Source organism: Helicoverpa zea, chromosome 19 (genome assembly GCF_022581195.2).
Source record: "Helicoverpa zea isolate HzStark_Cry1AcR chromosome 19, ilHelZeax1.1, whole genome shotgun sequence".
NCBI classification, from domain to species: Eukaryota; Metazoa; Arthropoda; class Insecta; order Lepidoptera; family Noctuidae; genus Helicoverpa; species Helicoverpa zea.
This window is the reverse complement of record NC_061470.1, coordinates 5,490,583-5,518,358: the sequence shown is the minus strand read 5'-3', so window position 1 is coordinate 5,518,358 and position 27,776 is coordinate 5,490,583. Positions and strand designations below refer to the sequence as shown.

Below are 27,776 nucleotides of genomic sequence, written 5' to 3'. Positions count from 1 at the left end.
ATGCCTAAACGGTATACTAGGTAGGTCTATGCATATACTGGAAAATTATCAAGGAACGCGTTTCACAATAGATTTAAAAATACTTTCAGGAACTACCTATTCAACCCTCTGAACTCACTAGAACTACTTAAGGCTCGTTTATACAGTGCGAGCTGCTGCCTGGCCAGTAGACAGCTACTCGGTTTATCTACTCGTACGCCAGTAGCTCGGCTTGCCTTTGCTGTCTACACGACACCTAGCTACAGCCCAGTACGATATATACGTGTCGCGATGTCGAGTGAACATGTTTCATAAATGAAATATTATTGTCAGAAGACCATCTATCCGCAGCCATTTCGAACTCAATTTAGTACACAGGCGTAGCACGCAAAAAAACACGGGTTTCACTCACAACTGCCCTGCTGGCACTGGCGAGCTACTGCCGAACGCGTCCAAACGATGCGAGCGACGCACGAGTCGCTGTCATGGGCGAGTTGCTGCCGTGCGAGCAGGCGAGTGAAAACAAAAAATGTTGAAGTAACTCTGATGCGAGCTACTGTCCAGCTCGCACTTGCGAGTTACTCGTAAGTGACGTCCAAACAGTGCGAGTCATTGCAGTGCAGCTACTCGGTAGGCTAACCCGCACGCTAACTCGTACTGTGTAAACCAGCCATTACGCTACAACTAAAAGCACCAATAATTCCCAAATTAAAAGGTAGTTCGCAACAAATCTTATATAGGGTGGTCGCACTACGCAACATAAATCACAATACGGTCCGCCGATTAAGATTTGTGACCGCCCTCTGTACGCTAACCCTTATAATCCGTATTTTCTTTTATTGATAAACGCCGCTATTATTATCAGGTTTTTACTTGAGTTTTGCGGACAAAGGGATTTTTTTGAGCTACGATAGTAGTCAGCTAGCTGGCTATTTATATTTGAAGGCGAGAAATATTAGGTTTATAACGATCAAGTTTTGAATTTATAGGAAGAGAAATATGGTCTATTTTTAGGTAAATCTAATAGCAATTGTTTTCCTTTCTTACACTAGCCACTACAATGTCCACGAAGCAGACACAGTATTTAAACAATCGGTGTGTACGACACATGACTTGTGGAACAGGGAATTTAGTAGATTTATGGAAGAAACAAAAAAATATTAACAATCTAAGCCAATCCCTTGAACATATATAAAAAAAAATCCCAAACTAAAAAACCGAATACAGATAAAAATAACAGCTTTATCACTTGGCGTTCTATAAAAACATTTTCACAAGTACCCGCAGTTCAATGGAAAAACTATCGTCATAAAACTGAGCTGCCAACACGTGCTCTACCCTTCGGTTTATGACGTCATAAACAATATGGCTGACTTCAAAATGGCGACGGAGTAAGAAAAAAAGAACGGAGGTATCATAATGCAGGTAGGTCTGGCGCCTTCTAGGTCACATAATAAATAATACACACGGTGGGCATGACCAAAACGATCAGTTACGAGTCAACGAGGCGTTCTGGTTCTTTGAGTCAACGATTTTTAGTATGACAAAAAATCATCGGGTCCCAAGAAGGTGTATGATTGCGTTGACAGTAACGTTCCTCTTTTTCTGCACACCCGCATTTTGGCGCGCTACTTTTTTAGGAGATTTTCTGTTATGGCACCTCCGTTAGTCATTTGTTTCTCCATGAAAACGGCTCAAAAGTTTCAGTAACAGATTGTAGTAAGCGCTTTATGTAGTAATACTACAGAATTTTACTTGTAGAACGAATAATATCGTCGTTTTTGGGACTTTTCTTTATTGATGGGGTGAACAGTTGGTTTTGAGATGGAATAATGGCCGTCTTTGCAATTTGTGAGGCGTTTTAGACTGCTCCGCATTATTTCATTTTAGTTATTGATTTGTGATTGTACTAGTTACTTCTCTCATCCTGTCCTATGAAAGCCTTAAAGACAACGTAGTTGTTATATGATTGTGAAGTTAGAAAAGGTTTTCAATGCCGTTATTTAAGTGTAGTCAGCTGGACTTATTGACAGGGGCCTGTGTCCTGCAGTAGACTATAGGAGACATCCTATCCATAAATTTTAAGAGGAAATGCGGGATAAAAGTCACACGAAGGAGAATATTAAGTACCTAGAATATTTCCCTCTGATAACATTGACGTCTTGTAGACAACTAATTTGCGAAACATTTCTCATGCACGATTAACTTTGGCGTTCATTTTCTGAATTAAACACAACAGTATTAACCACGGCATTCTTATAAAAAAAAAAACAAAAAAGCAAAAGTTTATCCTCATAAGCCATATCAACATATTTCCTTCAGCACGTTATAATCCAGGGCTTATAAAAACATTTGGAATAATATGTGCGACATACATGTAAACTCGAAGCACGAAATTTGGGCTACGTGACAGAAATGCGCGCCATGTAAATGAAGGTTTACAGCCGAAGCTGACTGCCAACGAGTGTAAAAGATTATTTTGCTGTAACACAATGGCAGTTTTGTCAAAGTTGTAGTGTTATTTGTTTTGTACGCCTTTGAAACTTAATTTGTAATAGTATTTATGGAAAATTGAGATAAAGTTTCTAGATACATGGTGCCTTTGAAAATAATTGTAATAAGAGGCACAAGGTCGGCTGGTGCTGAAGATGGGTGCTCGATATTGCTTGACTACACTGTTTAATCTGGGAATCTAGTCCATATTCGTGAATGCCAATTAGGAAAAACATATCTAAGTATAGGTTCATATAGTCACAGTAATGCCTCTTCTTCTTAAAAAGTGGCTTTAAGTGGCTGAAACTGAAAAAATCAATTGAAACGCTTCTGCTAACCGAAAGTTATTTTCATATGTTGTGTTGTATGACGAGCTCGTTCAATATAAAGTCCCAAACCAGCCAAAAATATATAAATATTTACAATAACATTTGTCATTTTGTAATTCGTCTCGTGTCCACGTAAAGTTAATACAATAAACTAACTTGTTTGAGTTGTATGAACCAACGCCAGATGCTAAGCAATTATTGTCACATCTGTTCTATAAAGTTTTATTCAGTTCTAACTTAAGTTCGTAGTTTTTAGTTGTTTAAATAATAAATACGTCTGAAGTTTTGATTAGACACATAAGTATAAGAAATCGTTTTTTTTGGATTGACAACAGAATTATATGTTTTGAGCAATACTATATGTCATCATAAATTCCACCCATATGATATCCACTGCTAAAATTTTTCTATCATTGATTTCCAAAAGTTAGTTCTAACCTTCTTTACCCCACTACGCCATGCAAAAGAGTCGCAGGTGGTTTTTATTAAAGGCCGTCAAAAATCATCAAATGACTCCTCCTGCTGTGGGTTAGCAGCGGTGAGGGAGTGTCAGACTCTTGCTGACTAAAAACCGTCGTGTTCCGTCGTAGTCCTTTTATGTACCAGGGCCGCGGTAACTCTTTCGTAGGTACAATCCCGCAGCCGTCACTATAAAGCTCGTTTGGTAATTCACGGTCACTTGGTAAGAAGATCTTATTACTCCGTCTTACATTGTAGAATCTAAAAATTATCATATAAAAATATCGATATCGATAGAAAACAAAGTAACACAACTTCGTATAAATTGACTGTAAATTCCACTATCTACTTTCCTACCAATTGATTTTCAATTAAACTGAATGTTTATTCCCACTACGCATAATTAAGTCGTTATAGGCTCAATAAAGTGGGTTCAGCTCGAACCCCGGATAAAAATGTGAAAACCTCTATATAATAGGATTTGGTTTCATTTTTTAACCGGCCGAGTAAGTTTTATAGTTTTTAGCTGGTAGGACTTTCTGGTATTTTATTATTCAGAGATAAATTGAAAATCGAGATAATCAAAGTGGTAAAACATAACCATATCTGAATTGAGAACCTCCTTATTTGATGTCGGTTAATAAATTAAAAAAAAAAAAAGTCGTGGTGGCCTAGTGGGCAAAGAACCAACCTCTCGAGTATGAGGGCGCGGGTTCGATTCCAGGTCAGGCAAGTACCAATGCAACTTTTCTAAGTTTGTATGTACTTTCTAAGTATATCTTAGACACCAATGACTGTGTTTCGGATGGCACGCTAAACTGTAAGTCCCGGCTGTCATTGAACATCGTTGGCAGTCGTTACGGGTAGTCAGAAGTCAGTAAGTCTGACACCAGTCTAACCAAGGGGTATCGGGTTGCCCGGGTAACTGGGTTGAGGAGGTCAGATAGGCAGTCGCTTCTTGTAAAGCACTGGTACTCAGCTGAATCCGGTTAGACGCAACTAAAAAACGAATATGAGGCAAAGGCCAAATGCGCCTCAACTAGGAGCTGGACAGAGTTCTGCACCAAGCAGGACAGGGAGGGGATGTGGGAGGGCATCTACAGGGTGATCGGACGAACCGCAACACGACACGAAGACGCTACCCTAACAAAAAGTGGCGTGTATTTGACTCCGGCAGAATCCGCGTCGCACCTGGCTGAGACCTTTTATCCCGAAGACCTGGAAGAAGAGGACACAGAAGAACACAAGAACATCCGGCGTTTGGCCATGCGGGTAAACGACCCGGATCATGATGAAAACCATGACCCGCCGTTTACAGCGCATGAGCTTATGACCGCGGCGTCCTCCTTCAACCCAAAGAAGGCGCCAGGTGCGGACGGTCTCACCGCGGACATCTGTCGCCAAGTAATCCTCCAGGACCCCGAGGCGTTCCTTGCCCTGGCCAACAAATGCCTCAGTCTGGGCCACTTCCCTAAGAAGTGGAAAGAAGCCACAGTCGTGGTACTGAGGAAGCCGGGCAAGGACAACTACACAAGCGCCAAATCATACAGGCCAATCGGGCTCCTGCCCGTGTTAGGAAAGGTCCTGGAGAAGATGGTTGTCACGAGGCTCCAGTGGCACCTAGTACCGAGGCTGAGTACCCGCCAGTACGGCTTTATGCCCCAGAGAAGCACTGAGGACGCCCTCTATAATCTAGTGAACCAAATTAAGGTCGAAATCAAGAACAAAAAGTTGGTCACCATCGTCTCACTGGATATAGAGGGCGCCTTTGACAGCGCCTGGTGGCCAGCCATAAGGGTGAGACTGGCGGAGGAAAAGTGTCCGGTCAACATTAGGCGGCTACTCGACAGCTACCTTGGCGACAGATGTGTGCGACTAAGGTATGCCGGAGTCGAACACTTTAGGAACACATATAAGGGTTGCGTCCAAGGCTCGATTAGCGGGCCGATGCTCTGGAATGTCCTCCTGGATCCTCTCCTCAAGAGCTTGCGGGACCGCGGGGTTGTGTGCCAGGCGTTCGCCGATGACGTGGTTCTGCTGTTTGCCGGACATACTGCGCTGGAGGTGCAGCGACATGCCAATGCCGCCCTCGAATTTGTTCAGGAGTGGGGAGTCAGAAATAAACTCAAGTTTGCGCCACATAAGACCTGCGCAATGCTGCTGACCAACAAACTTAGGTATGACACCCCACTCCTGCGCATGGGCGGGGTCGACATTGGCATGTCTCGGGATATAAAAATCTTGGGCCTGACTATAGACGACAAGCTGACTTTTAACACCCACGTCGCCAACGTCTGTAGGAAGGCCCTAAACATAGCGAAGCAGCTGCAACGAGCTGCAAAAATCAGCTGGGGACTGCACCCCGATGTCATCCGTACTATATACACGGCAGCAGTGGAACCCGTCATCTTATACGCCGCGGCTGCATGGTCGCCCGCAGCCGAAAAGATCTGTGTCCGCAAGCTCCTCAATACCGTCCAGAGGGGCTTCGCACAAAAAATCTGCAGGTCCTACCGCACCGTCTCCCTAAACTCGGCCCTACTACTGGCCGGGTTACTACCCTTGGACCTGCGTGTAAAGGAAGCAGCCGGGCTATACGAGGCTCGCAAGGGGTCGACCCGGCTAGTGCTAGGAGACCGGGAGGTCGAGCGGGTGGTAGGATTTGCGGAGCTGCCACATCCCGCCTTGCGTATGGGCCTGACCTTCAGATGTCTAGACGACCGAAGCCTGGTAGACCAACACAACGTGCAGTCGCTCAGAATATTTACAGACGGCAGCAAGCTCCAAGGCAAAGTCGGTGCTGCGTTGTCCATATGGGACGACCAGACCGAACTGCGGAGCCGAAAATTGAGCTTGCCAGCGTACTGCACAGTCTACCAGGCTGAACTCCTGGCCATATGCAGGGCCACTAGCGAAGCCTTGAACAGCGGAGCAGAGAGCTGCGGAATATACAGTGACTCGCGGGCGGCTTTGCAGACAGTGACCAATCCCGGGTCTATGCACTCCCTCGCAATCGAGGCGCGCCGAAACCTCAGCGTGGCCTTGACCCGTGGCAAAGCTGTGACCTTGTTCTGGATCAAGGCCCACGCCGGCATCGATGGCAACGAGCGCGCCGACGAGCTTGCAAAAGAAGCAGCACTTTCGAGTCGGAGGAAGCCTGACTATGACCGGTGCCCGATCTCATTCGTCAAGGGGGATCTTCGAAGCGACTCTCTTGACGAATGGAACAGGAGGTATAAAACGGGCGTGACGGCCTCCGTCACGAAAGTGTTCTTCCCGGATGCGAGGGAGGCATATCGCTTGGTCCGCAAAATACAGCCGCAGGGCATCGTTACTAGCATCTTTACGGGCCACGGGGGGTTCTCCCAATACTTGCACCGCTTCAAGTGTCGGGAGAGCCCGTCATGTGTTTGCGACCCTGCGGTTGAAGAGTCTGTCCAGCACATTTTATTTGAGTGTCCAGTGTTTGGGGCTAAACGCTTCAACCTCGCCCAAAAAATAGGAAACAATGTGACGATCGGCGAAGCCTATGGGCTCGTCGCAAGCAAAAGAACAAGAGCCGAATTTATGGAATATGCGGAAGATATATGCAGGACTGTAGTGCAAAGGAACGCATCGGACTAAATCCGAGCGTTTTCCTACCCAAAATCATAAAGGAGACACAAATCGACAAGACATAAAATGTCTCTGATCATGTCAGAGGTACACTCGACGGCAGGAGTGGGTTTTAGCCGGTAAGAGTCCGGCACTACCCCTCGGGGTGTCCATGAGGATTTCCCACTCCTGCCACACAAAAAAAAAAAAAAAAAAGAATCCGGTTAGACTGGAAGCCGACCTCAACATACTTTGGGAAAAAGGCTCGGAGGATGATGGTTAATAAATTCAAATTCAAATATTTTATTTCGGATTTCTTCATATTTTTATTGTTAGTATAACTTAGCCTAATGTTAGTATTAAATTAATGTCTTAAATAACAGTTAAAGGTAGGTTACATTGGCACATTGGTTTATTTGGATAAGTGTGTTTGTACACTTACCCACCTTCGTAACAGGGGAGAGTCCCACCAGTCTGAAAACACATTCAGGATGCTATTGGTGGAGGAGCACAAGCGCGCCATCATGGAAGCGCATCGCTTCCTCATGATCGCGGCGAACCCATCAACACACGCATCCGCAAACATCGCTGACGCGCTACATCGCCACGGCAACCTCAAGAGCACCCTGAATGCAAATAAAGGAGTCACCGATTCATTTGTTGGAACTGTTGAGTTGGATTTGCTGCAGTCCATCCGTGTCCTTACAGTTCCACTTTTCATTTGCATAATTAAATAGAAGCCGAGTAAAAGCAAAAAATCACAAAAACCACGGAATGAATGATGTTGTAAACTTTTGTCTTAAAACCTGTTCGAAGTTCCCATATTATCTCATAGACATGAGATCGTCGGTCGTGCCATATCATCAAAGGTTTACAGAAATCGTTTTTTTTTTTAATATTTTGTATTCATGAATTTCATGTTACCTTCAGAGTAAGAATACTTTTGAGCAAAGTTTAGCTTTACAGTAACACAACCTGTGCAAATGTTTTCGGTCAAGTTACATAGTTTTGGCAGAACTCAAGACATGGTACTTGGCTTTCAGCCAGAAATAAGATGAGAGTTGCAGTAAATATTACCAAGTTATGTTCCCAAGCACCACATTTTTCGTGTATATTTAGGTATAGGTTTTCGTGTATGTTACCTTCGTAAAATTTTATTTTATGTAAGTAGTTGGGAAAACGCTTGGCAGATGTTTAAAGTAATGGCTATTGGCAGATGATTAAGGGCGCTCGAGCTCTTATTTTAATGAATCAATGAGATCTTAGTTTTTTTTTGGCATCAATTTTGTTTATAAGCGAGCATGTAAAGGGATTCTTAGATAGCAAAATGGAAAGGCTGTACTTCAGTTCTGTTCCCCTAAATTAAAATCAGCAGCAGCATCACTAAAGAGAGAAATCTAATCTCTATCCTCCTTATCCAAATTTTTATATGGGACACTATCTCCATCTCACAGTTATAAACATTATTTCCACACACATCGTTTTACATAAAACCCCTACATAGTATATTTTGGTCTATATCCACCCACGCTCATTCACGACCATCATCAAAACTTGATCTTCATGTTCCGCAATGCGCATACCACTAAAGGGAATATAGAAATCAAAAATCTGTCTCTAAAAGCTGTGGCAGCTACCAAACCCAGTACCATCAAACCACGTCAGGCTAATCAACAAAGACACTACAAATACTGCGATAGGCGCAATCGTAATAAGCTCAGGTCAGGGAGGAAGGAAAGATGAGCAGTGGAGCCATGAGACAGGTAGGTCAGTCGCCTTATAGGTCAAATACGTCCGGCGGGCGTGATCAAAACGATCAGTTACAAGTGAACTGAAGAGGCGTTCGGGATTCTTGATATTTATCAGTGATTTTGGGTTTTACAGAAATTGGGCGAGTTCCAAAAAAGACGTATAAGGGTGGACACAGTAACGTTCCTCGTCTCACGAACCTTTTAGCACGTTATTTTCTTAGGAGATTTCCGTCGTGGCATCTCCGCTCATTTCGTTCTCCATGGCTCAGTTCCTAATTTCGGACATGCGAACGTTCGGCCGCGGGTGATTACTAGATGTGGGTCAATTTCAATCAACAGATGTGGACCAAAATCCAAAATGTGGCCTTTGAATTCGACCTATGTCAGAACGTAATGGGTTAGCGATTTCAGACTAGCTTTTAGGCGTGAAAAGTTAATGCGGGTTGGGATTTTGAATGGTGATGAAGGACTTACGTACGTACGGTAGCTATATTTTGTGATAATTTATCTTTATAGTGATTTGGTTATTCTGTCTTTTCTGATACAGAAAATGGTGGGTCGAGTAATTCCCTCAGGATGTATCGTGAAATTACAGGTAGGTATACCTTGATTTTATGGTGTTTCATCACCAATATTAAACAACAAAATTCTACCATTTTTACCATAGAATTCATTAACAGTCTGACTCATAAGTAGGGTATCTGCAAAAATTTGTTTGAAACATATTCTTGATTCCGATTTAAATAAAGTAGCATTGATCAAAGTATCAATCAATGTGATTGATTCATCAGCTAAGTGGTTCTGCAGCTGCTAATTACAAGATAGTGCATTTAACTACAGTTTTCAGTTTGTAACTATAATGCTCGGTTCCCTTTTGAGCTTTATTTTAAGCAAATTGACAGGAATTGGAGATAAACATTTAAATTTTTAATGAGACTGCATACGAGGTTTAATGATTCTTGTGTCGAAACTTTGAAATATCAATCTCTGCTATGTAACATTTTTCCAAACGTAGAGGAAGCCGGTATGATGGATTAAAGTTAAAAAAAATGGTTCTCAGTTTTGAATATAGGTACCTAGGCGGAGCTTGATAGTCATAAGTTATTGTCGACCGTTAAACCATTTAGACAATTTTATGTAAGAACAGTGATGGTAATCAGTGGTCAGAGTCCTATTTATTCATCAACACTTTGCTTTATACTTCTTAGCTTTTATTCTGTATGCAAATAAAGCAAAAGAAGTTGGTTTACAACGGTTTTTTCATTCAAAGAACAATCCTCCAAACTTTTGTAATAAACTCGTTGGGAATACCTTCTGACGAACCAACCGTTATATCAAGGTTTAGAAGTACTTTACTTTTCAAAGTTAATTACTCTCTATAATAAAATATCTTTGACCCAGTTTTTGGACAGAAATTTACACAAAATAATGTCACAAGGGCTGGTCGAGTTTGCTTTCTAATGGCGGGATTCAACCAAACACATAGCAGTACGCGTATTCTTTGAGATTGTTCTTTTTAAAGTTCCGTACCCGAAGGGTAAAACGGGACCCTATTGTTTTCGCTCCTCTGTCCGTCCGTCTGTCACCAGGCTGTATCTCATGAACCGTGATAGTTAGAGAGTTGAAATTTTCACAGATGATGTATTTCTGTTGCCGCTATAACAACAAATACTGAAAACTAGATTAAAATTAATATTTTGGGGGGCTCCCATTCAACAAACGTGATTCTTTTGATCATTTTTGCTCTGGTACGGAACCCTTCGTTCGCGAGTCCGACTCGCACTTGGCCGGTTTTTTAACTCGCTAACACTCGCCATCGGAATACAGAGTTTCTTGTAACTTTCGCTGTTCCTGTTAGCTGTCATATGGATGGTCAGGAAAGTCCATCGATACACATGCCTACGAACCTACTTTATTAGGTACATGGACTTTACGCATGCCTAATTGTCCGCGTAATGCGGCCCACCCCGGCCTACTATATGTTTGTTTCATATGAACTTTTTCTCTATTATAGATTTCCAAGTAACGTTGTAATGGTTGCCTAATTCCTTTAGAAATAAACGTACATTTTTGTGCTTGATTTACTAGAAAGAGCACACTAACGTTCTCGAATCGACTAATTGTTATTATGTAGGTAATTGCCTATTACTTAAAGAAATAAATGAATACTTGTTAAAACTAAAGCATGTAGTATTACTTGAAGGAAGATTCCTTGAATTAATTAGTGCTTTATTTTAGTGTACTACTAATGATTCGGTGTATTTCAAAGATATAGTTTATTATTAGTAATTTCATAATTTGTAACCAGGTCTATTATTAATTAACGAGTGTTGCTAGAAATGACAATGACGGGAAAGTACGGAAAAATATTCTGGCTGTAATAGTTAAACATGCATTTGATATTCAATATTTTCACTAATTCGTTGTGCTGTTACTTCCGTGGATTGGTCCCAAGTGCTCAATATTTACTAAAATACGAGAGGTAACAATTTAACCCTTATGCAAATAAATATTTCCTGGACAGGCCAGTACCAATGTAATTTTTCTATATTTGAATTTACTTTTTAAGTTCTTGGACATTAATGGCACGATAAACTGTAGGTCCTGGCTGTCATACATCTTTGGCAGTCGTTACGAGTAGTCAGAAGCCAGTCAATCTCACAAACAGTCTTACCTAGGGGTATTGGGTGCCCGGATAACTGGGTTGAGGAGGTCAGATAGGCAGTCGCTCCTTTTAAATCACTGGTCAGCTGCATCCATTTAGACTGGAAGCCGGCCCCAACATAGTTGGGAAGAGGATAGGTAGACGATTAATTCACAACGTACTTAGTTTCTATTGAATATATAAGCAACTTAGTAGTCACATATTACAATCGTCCATTGATTGTGAACTCACTCGATATTAATTTTGTTTATATTGTTGTTGTACCCTTTGACCTTTAAAACAATAAGCCACAATTGAGTATAGTGTTTATCATAGACATTTTTTCATTGTTGACCAAGAAATTAAATGATGCAAAAACATCATAATAAATAAAACCCGCTTTATTAAAATTCTTAGCACGACGATTAGCTATATTTATCCACTTATAAAAGTACTGGCACACTGACAACTTTTAGTCCGCCGACAATTTGATTGGACTCTTAGATCAGTACGAAAATGAATGGTAGGAAGTACATAACAACGATCGGGTATTTAGTTGGTATCAAACCAACTAAAGTTTGATTGAATTCACGATTTTTTTAACCAAAAATCAAACAAAAACTTTTCCAAGTTACGGGACAACTGTCGGCCGACTTTTTAGTATGCAGTCTGCTTAAACTAACAGGTTTACATCTTCATACATTTTATAAATCTCGATATAGATCTATCTCTTTCACACACTAGTATGTTTTCTTTTCATTCTTTTCATTCGAAACTTGAACTCGAATATTGTTCCTTTTTATATGTCATTCTAGAAAATATAGTCGCACGCGCATGATGTGTGGTGAAACGCTAACGTATATTTTTTGAATTTAGAACTTTTATTTTTCAAAATGGTAAGGATGTATTAAAATTTATATTAAGTGTTTTAAAGTGATGGTGAATAAGTTATATCTGTGATTGAGCAGTGATGAAAAAATATATGTTTTTAATAAAATAATGGAATAATTTGGTGATCAATACTTACGTATAAGGAGACCGGTTTGTTATTTTGTGAAACAGGAACTTTTTGTCTTATTTTGTTTTTTTAAGTTTGTGCAATATTATGTTAAAATTCCACTGCGTTTACGTTATGGGGAAAATTTTACGATTGGTATTTTGTTGGTATTATTCAGATAGCTTTCGTCCAAAATATGTAGGAATATACCTTTTGTCGTTTGCAAAAAAATTTCGTTTACACAATTAAAATTCTTCTTTTTTGGTAGGGGTCTAGTGGTTGAAAATAGGTATTTTCTTGATACATACTTGTAATTATAGTTTTAATGCGACCAGGGAAACTTCTACCCGTGTTCGGGTAAAATATAGCTTAATAAGTTATTCGGGAATAGTGTAGTTTCCTACAGTGAAAGAATTTTTAGGGTACAGACAAACGAATTTTCCTTCTTCTTTACTATATTAATATACCTACAGTATAGATAATAGATATTATTGATTAAATAAACTATGACCTATCTATAGAATATTATATTTCCGCATCACAGTTATTGATTTAAAATCAATAACATATCTATTACAATAAAAAGGCGCCATAGATAAGAGCCGTTTTCCCAAGCGCAGACACACAGATGATTGTTTAGTTTTAGAATGGAAAAGTTTCAGAGAAAGAAATGTTTTTTCTGTACGTTGATGGTTGTGGAAGGAACTAGTAATTCAATATAACGTTTGAATCACCGGTCACAGCAACTAATATAAAATTTTAAATAATTCACTAGAAATATCATTTGCGTATAAGTATTATGCACTCCCGTTATGTGCTCTTCTTATGATCTTTATTATGTACTCCCCTTATGTACACCCCTCATGTACTTGCCTTATGAACTTTCTTATGTACTTCCTTATCTATTGTATTATGTGCCCCCCGTATGTACTTTATTATGTACTCACCTTGTGGACTGTCCTTATATACTCTCATTATGTACACTCCTTATATACTCGCCTTATTTACTCCCATATTGTAATCCCTTATCTTCTCCAATCTATAAACTTCCTTATGTACTTCCATATACGGGGTGTGTCGTACCTAATCACATTAAATTAAATACTGTTTAATATATTATGTCGATTAGCAACAAAGAAAAAAATAAAATATGAATTTTCAAATATGTACAAAAAAAAAATATATTTTTTCAAACAAAGTAAGTAGAATAATTTGGATAGTAGATTTTGAATTCAGGGTTCAGATCAGATCATTCAGATCTACAAAAAAGTTGTTTTACGACTTCACTATCAAAGTATAAAACTCTATCTTTCTCTATCTATGATATTTATAGACTATGTATCACTTTAACATTTTTGTCTTTTTGTTCTTTCACTAGTGCAAATGAACCCAAAGGAACTGGGGGTTAATAATCTCTAAAACCAGTCCCCGGCGATCCGGAAAAACCCAGTAACTGTATCCGATATGTGTATCAAACATTCAATGATGTTATCTAAACTTTTTAAGTAATGGTACCTATAAAAAGAGTAAACAAGTTTGTTTGTTTGTACCCTCAAGACACCGAACTACTATATCGATTTGTAATATTCTTTCGCTATTTGGAAGCTGCACTAATTCCAAGTATCATAAGCTATAATTTATACGATCTGTTACAGCCTTTTTATCGTCCCACTGCTGGGCACAGGTCTCCTCTCACACGGAGAAGGATTGAACATTAATTACCACGCTTGCTCAATGCGGGTTGGTGATTTCAGACTATATAGTCCAGGTTTCCTCAAGATATTTTCCTTCACCTTTTTATTAGTCATTGGTCTCCAAGATATACTTAGAAAGTACATACAAACTTAGAAAAGTTGCATTGGTTCTTGCCTGAACTGGAATCGAACCCACACCCTCATACTCGAGAGGTTGGTTCTTTACCCACTAGGCCACCACCAATTTATACAATCATGAGAAGCACGAATTCCCCTAGCACGCGGGTGAAACCGCGTCATCTAATTGTTTTAGTTGTGTATTAGAATAATTCTAACTTACCATCATTTTTGCAGATCAAAGCTATAAGTACTCTTGTAATTCTAGCATTAGCTATACCTATAAATGCTCAGAATGACTTCATATCGCCATGTCCAAGTGTGTTCACGTATGAACCCCCCGGAGCTGAAGCGGGGAAGTGGTATGGAGTAGTTAATTTAACTACAGATACAACACTGTATGCGTTGTGGTTGAATGTCGTGTTGGAAAGCAAGGCTGATATACTTGGGGTAAGTTTTTATTAGGTTTTCATACCATTATAAATCATCAAATCATTTGCACTGAGCAAGTAGACCGGAAGAAACAATAATTGTGAGCTTCATAGTGCCGAATACCGATGGCAACTCTCTTTGCGGTCACTCTAAATTGTTATAAAACTATTAATTTATTGAGTCTTCCAATCTTTCAGAACTGGGTCGGAGAAGTAACGACAGAAGACAACATAGATTTTAAAATAGAAAATACTAAACTTAAGATCAGTCCTGGTCCTCCACTAACTGTGCGATTCTTCATACAATACAACACCCAGAAACCTCCTCCAAAGCTAAAGGCTATAAGATTTAATGGAAAGGAGATATGCAATGTTGAAGTTCCTCAAGCTGAAGTACCTATTAGAGCTGCTACAGGTTACAATGACCAGCCAATACTTGATGTCACTACTTCGACTACTGCAAGACCTAAAGTGACTACTTCAAGGAATAACAATAAACAACGTACTACTACAAAGTCACCATACTGGCAACAAACCGAAAAGGTGCAAACAACTTTAAAGACATATGAAAGACAAACGACAACATTAAGACCGTTTTGGACAGAAGCGACGACTGTTAGCACTACGCCATCCACTACCAGAGCTCAATATTGGCAACAAACTACGACAAAACCTGCGTATTGGACACAGTCCAAAGTTGAGGCTCAAACAACTGAAAAGGCTCAAGTTTGGTCATACGTAAAACCTGAAAACAGTCAAACAAGTACAACTACTACACGACCAGTTCAAACTTGGCCCCAAAATACTAGAATTGAAAACAAGCAACAGTCTGCTCCAGAGAAGAATTCTCAGAAAGTCCAAACCTGGACGATACAGAAAGCTGGAAACCAACAAACAAAAACTCAAGATAGAACTGTCAAACCTAAAGATAATAGGACTACTTCAACACCTGGATACAAGCAGACTAAGACTGATGCTAACCAATATACAACCGAAAAACCTTCAGTTTGGCCAAATGTGAAAGTACCAGACAGCCAACAGGCAAATAACAAAGGCACAAGAAATGACAATAAGGCAGAAACTGAAGTAAAACAAGTTGTACAGGCACATCATTGGCCTAAAATTACAACTGAGAAAAACATAGAAACGGCAGAAAAGTCACCTAGTAGACCAGAAACTACTTCATACGCGTGGCCTGATAGTCAGAAAACTTATGACACTCCATCTAGAGACACTCCAATTTATGTACGACCAGAAGACAAGTCAATTGAAAATAGGTACGAAAGACCACAAACTTGGAGTGCCTCTCAAACTCAAAGGGTTGGGGATAATGATGGGCAGAAACAAGGCTGGTCTGGAGACAAGACTTCGAGCTGGACTGCTGATAGATCTGGATATTATAACGATAAGACTAAGAATAGCAATGACTATCAAACTGGCAGTGAACCTTCGGCATAGTATGTATATTTTTATTGTTTTGACGAATATAGCACTCTTCCAACTGTTTTCGCTGGTCTAAAAGACGAGCTATTTAATTCCTTAACAGCCAGTTTCTTCATCAAAAGGAAAAGCCAAAGTAATGTCATGAAGTAAAAGTAACGGTCAAATTCGTTTTTTCAAGGCTAAAGTAATACCAAACTATAGTTCGGCCATTCAGAGAATGCGTTCCTGACACGTCGCGATTGAACTGACGACGTAATAACATTCATTGATTATTGATATAATAATGTTGTTTTAATGCTCCTCAATTGTTAAAACGGTAAACAACCAGCAAAAATATTTTTATCGTAACTGCAACGCCATTGCAAAGTTACGTCGTCAGTTCAATCGCGACGTGTCAGGAACGCATTCTCTGAATGGCCGAACTATAATAGTTAAAATCGTGAAAAAACGAATTTGAGTGTTACTTTTACTTTATGACATTACTTTGGATTTTACTTTTGATAAAGAAAGTGGCTGTTAAAGAATTAATTAGCTCGTATTTTTGACAAGCGAAAACGGTTGGAAGAGTGCTATATTCGTCATATGAAGAAACTGGCTGTAAGTTGTCATTTTTGTAATTTTCTCAGTGTTCACTGATGTTTTTTTTTGTCTTTTTAGCAGTACTGCAGATAGCGGTGGAATCAAAAAGTTTGAGTCTGAAGATGATTTGCCTTTCTACCAGCATCCGCTTACCACTGAATACCCAGCTCCAGCCATTTTTAAGACCGAGTCTGAAGAATATGATGCCCCAAAGTAAGACTCTTTATATTTTAATTAACTATGAAGTTATATCAGGTCTGCTAAAAAAAATATAATGGACTAAGATGAATTAAGATAATTCTGTGTGTTTGGCTGTCCAAATCAACATCATCATCATCATCTTCCTGCCCTGTTCCCAAGTCATTTAGGGTCGGCGCAAAATGTCTTTTTCTTCCATTCCTCTCTGTCAGACGTCATACTTACATCCACTCCCTTCTGCTTCATGTCCTCTTTCAGGCAATCAATCCATCTATTCCTCGGTCCACCTCTGCCTCTCCATCCTTCCACATTCATACTTAGCACACTCTTTGTAGCATGCGTTTCACATCGTCTCATCACATGTCCAAATCTCAATACGATTATAAATACAATATTAGTTAAAAATGTTACAGATGAGCTTATAAATAAAGAAAATATTTTTGATGATTTCAGACAAGAAGACAAAAATGAGTACTACGTTGGAGGCTTACCGATTTTCTACATACCCAATCATGGACCTCGCGTGGCCGGTGAGGTAAGAAAAGAAACATATTATTATTTCATCATCATCAGACTTTTAACTGTCTCACTACAGGGCACAGGCTTCATACATATAGATAGATTCTTTGTTATGTACACGAATTAAAATTGCAAAAAACAAAACTTAAAAGTGTAGGTGCCCCAATGGGCGGTTTTATCGTTAAATGCGATTTCTTGCTGACAACCTTTGGATGGATTGAGACAAAAGGAAAATACCATATAGCAGGTAGTCTATGGTATGGCTTCTTCTCATACAGAGAAGGAATGAGCGTTAATCAGGTTATAAAAGTCTAGTTATTTGTGGCGTACATATGAATATTAAAATAGTTTGTTAACATATAACGGGGCCTATATTAAAAAGACCAGCTTATCCACTAAATTAATTATTTATGTTAATTAAATTATCGTCATTATTATATTTCAATCTACTACTAGAGTTTAAAGCAGAATTCCAGGAAATAGTTAGCGATATGCATCACCAAAAGTGTGCGAAAATTTTCATAATTTCAATAACTGGAACCTAATTTGAAATTATAGAATTCTTGGGGTACGTTGCCTGATTCTTTGACATAAAAATGTCGGCCATTTGACAGTAGTAACTAATTGAATAACAGAAATATCTACCTCGGTCATTACTCCCATGCCTACGGTATTTCGTAAACCGCAAGATGTCAAGAAATTAATATTATAATCGTTTTTATATAAAGCATAATTAATTACATTCAGGAACCAGCCGCGCCATATTTTAGCGAGTCAGCTTTTGATTAAAAACTGGAAGTAGATGCGTCTTTATTTATATTAAATACGAAATACTTGCGGCTTCCCACAGGTTTCGCTTGCTTCCTAAAGAAACAAGATGTAAATATCTAGTACTTTGATCAAGAAATCTAAAAAATTACAACTGTTTTTAAGCACGTTAGCCACTATCGTCCATTAGACAGCCTTTAGTTACAGAAATAAAATAAAATACCTAAACAATAATAAATGCCAAAGCAGAAAAGAACATTTGTATCCCAGCTATAAATTCGTAATTGATGGGTTTCTTACACAATTATTAGAAGTGTTAGTCCGCAAACAAACAAACGCCTGATTCGGTGAAATGTTTGTATCTAAATCTGTTTCAATATATCTAAGTGTTTATGTTAAAAATAGATAAAAGGAGCTCAGTAAACAGCTAACTTTTCCTTAGTTTTGCACGTGCTGTTTTCCACGATCTTTGGGTACTTCCAAAAAAGGTATTTATCGTCATAGCTCAAGTTTCTAGCTAGACAAGCTACCTCTCATAAATAAATAAATAGACTGAACTTTATTAAATGTATTTTTGATCTGTCAGTCAATTATTCTTCTCAACTACTGAACGGATCTTTGTGTAATACTCACTAATACACTCATGCAAAGCCAAGATTCAATATACTTGCAAATTTTCCTTCTTTTAAGAAAATTATGCCTGCTCTTATGTGTAGATATTTACCTAGTACAATATTTAAGGTCAAGAAAACCAGTATATATTCTTTATATAGTTCATAATAACATTAGATATGCAATATGGCAAAAAGCCAGCTTTTTAGACAAAGTTCTGCATTGATATGTCAAGATTTCCAGTTTGCGGTTTTTACCAGTCCTTATATGTGGATATTTTATTGATCAATAGTGTATCTGAGTCATAGGTATATTCTTGTATTGAAGATATTAGATTAGCTAGGTTTCGTTGTGACTAAGATATTTTTATTGACGTAATTTTATGATAATGTAGCTACATAAACAGAAACTAGTTTGTCTTCACATAACCGTATAAAAAGTAGCCTGTTACCGCCCTCGATAAATGCTATTTAACATAGTAATTTATTTTCAAATCGGACTGTTAGTTTATGAGATTAGCGTGCTCAAGCAAACAAACAAACAACCTCTACAGCTTTATGTCAAAATAACTCTGATTCTAAACGTTGCTAACGATACTGAGATGAGATTATTTTATATTATATTATTTTATTTTTATATTATTTTTTATAAGTTTCCCAATAGTATATAGCTTAATAATATTAGCTGTTACACCTGTTGGAAATACCGAAATTCAACTTGACGCACGTAACTTGCTGTCCTCCTACCAGCTACCACAAGTTTTTAAGCATATAACTCAGTTTATAGATTTTTGTGGTGGCCTAGTGATTAAAGCACCTGTCTTTCAAATACGAGTGTTTTGGTTACATTCTTTCTCTGCATGAGGAGCCTGTATCCAGCAGTGGGGAGATAAGAAGGTGGATTTTCTAGCACGGATGATAATAACCATGGCAACTAGATAAATATGACTAGTTCCCGTACCCAAACAAAATATAGCCTATGACACAAACAGATAACGTGGCTTACTCTTGTTTAAATAACTTATTTTCTAAGTTAAAAACATCCAGAGATTACAAAAACTTTCAAATTTTACTTTTATAACATCATCCTTCGAGCCTTTTTCCCAACTATGTTGGGGTCGGCTTCCAGTCTAACCGGATTCAGCTGAGTACCAGTGCTTTACAAGAAGCGACTGCCTATTTGACCTCCTCAACCCTGTTACCCAGGCAACCCGATACCCCTTGGTTAGACTGGTGTCAGACTTACTGGCTTCTGACTACCCGTAACGACTGCCAAGGATGTTTAATGACAGCCGTTCAAATTTTACTTTTATATGAACTTATCTTATTTTTCAAGCAGTTCGTATATGATACTGGCGAAATTCCGAAAGATATTACTTATTTACACAATGTGTTGTTTCAGCCTGAATGTGGAAAAGTATTACTGAACAAGGATATAAGGCATCGGAAGCCTTTCGCCACGCTGGAAGGTCAGTGGCCTTGGCAAATTGCACTATATCAACAACAGGTATGTTAACTAAACTAGGTATACCTACAATATTACCAAAACTTTGTTAAGTCGAAAGCATTTTAACAATTTTAAATAAGAAAGAAGGGAATAACATTTGTTTGCGGAAATAATACGCATGTAAAAAAAAATAGTTTTTTTGTCTCAAATAAAATGAATCTTCCATTTGATTAGATGTTGATTGCAAGATACTCTACGGAGAAATAAAAAACTTGTAAACTTTATAAGAATGAAATAGGAAAAATAATAAATTCTCATCAATTTTGTGTAAAAACATCTTGCAATATTTACTACATCACAACAAAAGATATACCTTCGTTTTTAATTGCTCTTAAAATAAAATACAATTATATGCTGTTAAAATATAAGCAACTTTGACTAAATATACTACGAGTACTATCTATTAAAGAGCTAAACATAGCTTGCATAAAAACAAGAATCCAAATTCTATAGCCAACTATATAATTTGGATTCTTATTTTATATATCTGACATCCTTTATGTCAGTTACCAAATCACCCCACTTTTTCCTCTTCCATAAATTCCATCTACATCTTCTCTTCTCCATCTTCCAGACCTCGGTAGACTTCAGATACATTTGTGGAGGTACCCTGGTGTCGAAACGCCACGTGATCACTGCAGCCCACTGCGTCACCAAGAAGGGTTCCGCCAGGGTAGTAAACAGGAACACCCTGACCGTCTACTTGGGGAAACATAACCTTAGGACTTCGGTTGAAGGCGTGCAGGTGAAATTTGTAAGTATTCAGATACATTTCTATTTTAGAACTAGCTTCAGTCCGTGGTGTGTGCCATTGCCTATAGCTGTCTTCGATGAATGGGCTATCTAATACCGAAATATTTTCAAAATTGTTTTGTCGCTCCTGAGATTAGTGGGTTCAACTGTACCTATTTTGAATGATCATTATGTCAGTTTATGTATTCAGTCACGTTTACTGATACTGTTACAGCCTTTTTTTATCGTCCCACTGCTGGACACAGGCCTCCTCTCACACGAAGAAGGAGTCACGTTTACGAGAAAAATAGGTTTTGTGGGTGTATGTGCAAGGAATGGTTATAACTTTGGGTTATAGTGTAGTTTTTTTTGGCAAAGTTACATAAACTTTACAGAAGTAAAATTTGAATTTGAATATGACAGACTTTTTAATAAAGACAGAAGTATTGCTGATAGAAATATCTACATGGTAAATTCGCTTTATGCTTAAGCCTATCAACTATGCAGGAATCAAAGCATCAACGCCCAAAATGGAGTTTTGATAAAGCCTGTGTTTCGGCGTCATATTTCTCCGACACTGCAGACACAAAGACACACTCTCTCTGTTATATTGATGACTACAGCAGCATGAGTTATTTGGTCATAGTAAAATCGACACAGTAGGTTAAACTATGCATTTATTTAATGGAGCATCAATAAATTATCCAGCAAATGCATTATTAGCGGGATTCAACGACAAAAGTTAAGCAAACATAGATACATAAACAAAGTAAACAAACATAGAAAAATACATACAGAATTTTCTTAAACACGTGCCTAACGTCTGCTTAACTTTGTTTTTTTTTTTAACAGCATCGGCCTACAGCATCTTTTTATCCTACTACAAAGGAAGGCGTTCAGCATCATGTTTGCTCAAGGCAGCTTGCCGAATTCAGATTCTTGAATCTTGGTTTCTACTAGATATTTTCCTCCACCACGTATTTGCATACATATTGTATGAACGTACACTGTACAAAGTTTGCGATGCTCCCGTTGGCCACTCAATCCGATTTACCTAAAATGGATTAGCACCCTTTGTGCTCACCGGACGAAAATCAAAACCCGTTCAAAAGGGAACCAGTAACGTTTAATTGATTGAGAGAACTTCGACCGTGTACATAACTAATTATTCGGTGATTGATCCTTGCTCCTGTGATGTTCCGGTCATGTTTAGAAGCTTTGAACTCCAATGCAGATTTGAATAGGTCTGATTTGAAGGGTCTTAATGTTATGCAAATATTTTGGTGACGCTCTGGTTGTCTTTTGTGCAATATGTTGGGTTCGAGCGTTCTAATCTATTTGGTTAATTATTCTCAAGTTCAGGACCGTATTCTATGTTTTGTGTTGGTTAGAAAATCAATCAAAAAGCGTGTTTTGAACCACTTGATGCTGTAGTATAAAAACCTAACAATTAGACAATATCACGCTCGCAATATGCTTCCATATAATAATATAAAGCTAAAGAGTTTGTTTGAACGCATTAATCTCAGAAGCTTTTGGACCAATTTCAAAAAGTTTTTCAGTGTCAAATATTCAGTTTATCGAGGAGGGCTATAGGCTTTATTCGGTTGCGGAAAGCAGCTAAAAACCAGCTAGTGAACTTATTTTTCAACACATGCACTTATTTTTCAGGTAAACAGAGTCCTAGTGCCCCCAGAGTATGATCCGGTAAACTTCCACACGGATATAGCTATACTGGAGCTCCGTGATCTGGTCACGTACTCCGACTGGGTCCAGCCAGCCTGTCTCTGGCCTGAGAATGAGATGGACCTCAAGAATATTGTGGGACAGAAGGGTTCCGTAAGTACCTGCAAAATTTCGTTGTTTTAACTTTTATTCAGATTTTTCTCATAAGGGATAGTGACAGAAAAAGTGTGTAATTTTAATGGAAGGTGAAATAAAGTTAACCCTAACTTAAGCTTTTTAGACTCTTATAAAATGTCAAACATCTTCCTGCAGTACCTAATTGGAATAAATATTTATACTTACTGCACATTTTGTACAAAGTAACGTCTTAGGCGTTTTCTCCTAGTCTACAAAGAATTGGTACTAAATAAACTTTTTCTACACACATTTACTTTTACCATATTCACCTCTATACATTAAGACCAGCTCCGTGTTTAATAGACAGCTATTGTAATATATAGTTTCACCGCCGTATTCGGCTACAATGACTGCTTATTACTCCTATAAATTGATGTGTGAGCTAATGTAATAATGTGATGATGTTTCCAGGTGGTAGGCTGGGGTTACGACCACGCAGGCGTGGCGCGACAGGAGCTCAGCCTGTTGGAGATGCCGGTGGTAGACCAGCAGACCTGCCTCAACTCCTACCGCGAGTTCTTCGGTCGATTCACCTCGGATAAGACTTATTGTGCTGGTTATAGGAGTAGTAAGTTTTTATGCTTTTAGTGTTTCACTAATTAATGTTGATGATGTTTTATTCTTCTAAAAGGGAGGCTTTGTATGTTTGACAAACTCTTAGCAGAGCTACAAATATCTTCGATTTTGATAGTTTTCGTTAGAGTCTTGAGCGTGAGACAATGTACATACACATTAGGCGTTAAAATGTATCCACGCACACATTTCATTTGCGGACTAGGTGTATAAACATAAATATTCCTGTACGTAAACAACTGCGAACATTAAAATGCCTAATCTGATGGTTGTTTCAAATAATGTTGCTGACGAAATATGCCTACGTTACTCGGGCATAGCATAACTTCCCAACAGTGAAGGAATTTTTCAAATCGGTTCGGCAGTTTCCGAGCCTATAGAACAAACAAACAAAAACAAAAAAAAAGTGTTTTTTTGTAAGTATAGACAGATTAAATTCACGGGTCTTATTTCTCAATTTCCAGGTGGCTCAGCGTGCAACGGCGACAGCGGAGGCGGCATGGTCTTCCAGCGAGGAGAAAGTTGGTACCTCCGAGGAGTTGTCTCCTTGTCAGTGGCCAAGCAGGGCGAGTACCGCTGTGACCCCCACCATTATGTGATATTCACTGATGTAGCCAAACTCTTGCCCTGGATAGAAGACAATATTGACTATTATTATTAGGTTAAGCTGTAATTTTTTGTAATAAAGTTCATTTTAAGAATTGATATTGTTGTTTTATTTAAGGATATTATATTTTTCAGCGCTCGCTCATATAATATATAATAGCAAAGGACATTAGCTACTTTATATCGGCGTCATAGGAGTACCTAGTTCCCCTAGGAGGCAGGAGGTCGGTGAAACCGCGGGAGGAAGCTTGTAAAACATACTTATTCGGTTATGGGTCTTTCCATTGAAATATTAATCGGACAACACTTTTTAATGGGTGTTTGCTAAGAACAGTAGAGATAAAGGTCAAAATAATAAATAAACTTAATTTATATATCTTTTTTATATATCTTTATATATCTTTTATACTCCTTAGAGGCGTTTACGAGGAAAAGTAGCACAAAAATAAAGAACCAGTTATTTTATATTTAGAAAGACAAGTTTCCACTCACACTTGCATTGAATGCATCTTAAGTGCACTTTAAAAATACATAAAGAAGTCGATTCTAGAATATTATTATTTTCTGTTAGAAACAGTTCTAGAGATCCAAACCACACAAACTATTAAAATAAACTCTAAGTTTATATTCCACGCTTTTAATAAAAGTTTATATAACTTCTGAGTAAAATATAGATGGAGTTCCTAACTATAAAATGAAACTTTGAATTAATCGAGGACGCAAAATTGACTTAAATGAAATATCGATATGAAATAAAAACAATGCTGTTATTCATATTTTTCTCATATTCATAATTTTTTTACTTTACATCTATTCTAAAATTATGAATCTTTCTTCATACTAAGTCGGATTTGAAAAAAAAAAACAGTTTTAGATATAGCGCAGCTATCAGGAGGCCTGTACTTTTTGGGTCCACGAAGAAGTTTCCACGGGCCGTGGTTGTATTCAGATTTACCTGTCAATATTTTTTTTTAATGTATCACTTTAAGTTACATTACCAATAATTCGCAATTTGTCTACTTTAAATAAATTTTATTACTTTGACTTTTGAGAGAATTAAAATTTTGCTCAATTTCTTCATCAAAAGTTAATACCAAAGTAAAAGTCAAAGTAATGTCTGAAGTAAAAGTAACGGTCAAATTCAATTTTTCTATTAGTTTTGCTGTCACTTTAGCCTTGAAAAAACGTATTTGACCGTTACTTTTACTTTAGATATTACTTTAACTTTAACTTTTGATGAAGAAACTGGCCGTAAGTGTCGAGCTGCATCCCTATATGCAGTTTCAGTAGGTAAGTAACAGGTAATGTATGAAGATTGGCCGCTTCTGGGTTTAGTTATCTAAGTTAGGGTTAATTTCGTAGCTTGAATCTATCTTACATTGTATTGGGTTAAAGAGCTACCTCTTTTGTTTTAAATGTGGTTTTACTAGGGGGATTAGTCTTTCATAATACTTTTGTATTTCTGCATAGCATTATACATATTACACGCCTCCATAAGATTATGGCATCAAATACATATTAAATGGCCCATGATATAAGGAGTACCACCAGGTTTTATCTCCCGAACCCTGGTAGAGAATACCTTGTATTGAGTCCGCCAATATATCATTTTTATTGTACATAAAGTGTAATAAATAAACAATTACTCAGTTAATTCTTATACTTAAATGATGTATTTCTGTTGCCACTAAGACAAATAATACTGAAAAGAAATAAATAACATGGAGGACTGAATTATAGATTTAGGTACCCTTTTTAAGAACAAATAGATACAGAACTAAGTATTATCGCTAATTATTCCCCCATAATATCTTATTCTACAAAATCCAATATATCTGAACGAAGTACATTTGCAACGCAATAACTGATAGCAAGTTACTGTCGAACACCCAAACACCCGTACTCCGTACTCGAACATTGGCGAAACTAACAGCCGAACTTTCAGATCAGTTGTAAACAGTGAGATGTGCTACTTTGATACACCGCTCTACTGTAACAATAGGACTGTGCTAATTTACTGAGAATCTAAACGTTTTCACACCAGCGGATTTTCTGCTCACAGGTTTTTTTGTCGTTCGAAATGTTTCGCCTGTAAAAAAAACGAACGGACTATCGGCTGGTGTGTAAATACAGCTGTCGAATTAGGTTTGCACTTTTTTTTCCATCAGTGGTCGGTGGAGGGGTGTGGTTGGAGCCGGACTCTTACCGGCTAACACCCAGTTGTTGTTGCCTTCAATTACCTTTTATCGAGCTTATATTTTTTTATGGAAAATCATCGTATGACCTCTCCCACTGTGGGTGCAGCATGAGGGAGTGTCAAACTCTTACTGACTAAAACCCATCATGTTCCTTCTTTAGCCCTTTGTGTACTAGAGCCGCGGCAATCTTTCAAACAATCCCGCAGCCCCGAAAACTTTTGTCGAGCCACCATTAGATTTGCACCTTGGAATGAGACGTATTGACTTAGTCTGTGCGTTTTATTATTTCTCCCACAAGTCTCATACGATATTTTACCTTATTTCGTCTTTACAGTGAAAAGTGCTGAGAAAAGAAAAAAAAATGCGAATAAATCATTATCGACTAAAAGTAAAGTGTAATTTCTCTCAGAAATTAATAAACCCGACTTGTTCCACAAAGCTCTGAGCCGCATTTTCCGCAATGATGAATTAAGTATAATAAGTAAGTTTTCTCATTAAATAAATTGCTTATATGTACATACGTGGCATAAAAGAACTACTCACGTGTGTTATATTATAGAAACTCAATATTTAAGTATAGAGTTAAGTTGGCAAGTAAGTAGTATTTCACTGGTAACTACTGATGAATATATGCAGAAGGACCAGTTTTCTTGTTCTAAGGACGAGAATATTTTGCAAAATTTTGAGATTAAGGCTTGGGTCATGCTGCTAGTTAAATATTGACGTTTTGTTTTGTTTTTTCAGAGGAAAGTTTATCCCGATAAGGTGAAGCAATTAAATACTAAAGATAACATCGGTATTTAGTCATTCAAAATACCAGTTTTATGCGCTTATCTCGGGAACTTATAGTCTCATTTGAAAGCTTCTGTCAGTGTTATGCCCATTTGTTGAGGAGGTTGAGGTTGAGATTATATAAGTTACTTTTTGTTTCCGTCCACGAAGAAGTTCTTTCAGGGCTCGCACTTAACCACTTGTAGAAGCTAGTTTCAAACGGAAAGGTCAAACCAGTAACATCCAAAAAGCTTGCAACTTATTCCTGAAATTCTATTTTTCCCTGAAACTTCTGCATCACGTTACAACCTGACAGCACGACGCGAAGTCTCATTAAGTATTTAATTTAATGGAGCTGACTGCACCGCTGGATTACGTTCGGTTGAGGCAACCAATGTGCGGTCCTCATACGTGTGGGTAGGCCTTTATGTTTCACTCGGGGAAATGAGCGAGCAGGGAAATGTTTCAACTGAAGATGTATGTTTATTTCTTATGGTAGAATTTGTTGTGTTTTGGTATTATTTGATTGCTTTATTTAATTTTATATTAAAGTTTATACATATGCTTATGTATATGTAGGAAAGAAAAGTCATCTGTTTTCTATTAGCTTAGATAATATTCTACTCAAATTACTAAGCATGGATTTGAGTGCCCAGCAAAATAATTTTAGACGAAGTTATTTTAGGAATGTTCTTAAAAGATTCATTTTAAAAGATTTTTGCTTAATGAAGACAACCTCAAATCTTCGGCAATGCCTGAAGTCAAGGCTTCGAAAAAATAATTTAAAAATACAATAATATGACACTAAAACGTCAAATAACCTACAAAAACATGTCACAAAATTATATAGACCGCAACAACCGTACAAAATAATAACCAAATACACACTATCTGTAACCTGCAAAAATGCAGAAATCCCC

The 27,776-nt window shown here is 38.0% G+C and overlaps 1 protein-coding gene across 1 annotated transcript; it reads left to right on the top strand.

Annotated features, from left to right (window-relative positions):
- The first annotated feature begins 4,343 nt into the window (after nt 1-4,343).
- LOC124639628 lies at nt 4,344-23,986 on the top strand. Its single transcript, XM_047177068.1, has 10 exons — nt 4,344-5,990; nt 14,295-14,507; nt 14,687-15,945; nt 16,589-16,723; nt 17,162-17,243; nt 20,009-20,113; nt 20,688-20,867; nt 22,517-22,684; nt 23,120-23,276; nt 23,746-23,986. Exons 1-10 carry the CDS (start codon nt 4,344-4,346, stop codon nt 23,940-23,942), a joined length of 4,143 nt encoding a protein of 1,380 aa, XP_047033024.1. The 3' UTR covers nt 23,943-23,986.
- Nucleotides 23,987-27,776: the final 3,790 nt, after the last annotated feature.

Bases quoted from the DNA above. Each gene is read 5' to 3' on its own strand.
- LOC124639628 (XM_047177068.1), top strand. From the start codon at position 4,344: ATGTGGGAGGGCATCTACAGGGTGATCGGACGAACCGCAACACGACAC. The intron at 20,114-20,687 runs GTATGTTAACTA...TCCATCTTCCAG, and splicing joins TTGCACTATATCAACAACAG to ACCTCGGTAGACTTCAGATA. The intron at 20,868-22,516 runs GTAAGTATTCAG...CTTATTTTTCAG, and splicing joins AAGGCGTGCAGGTGAAATTT to GTAAACAGAGTCCTAGTGCC.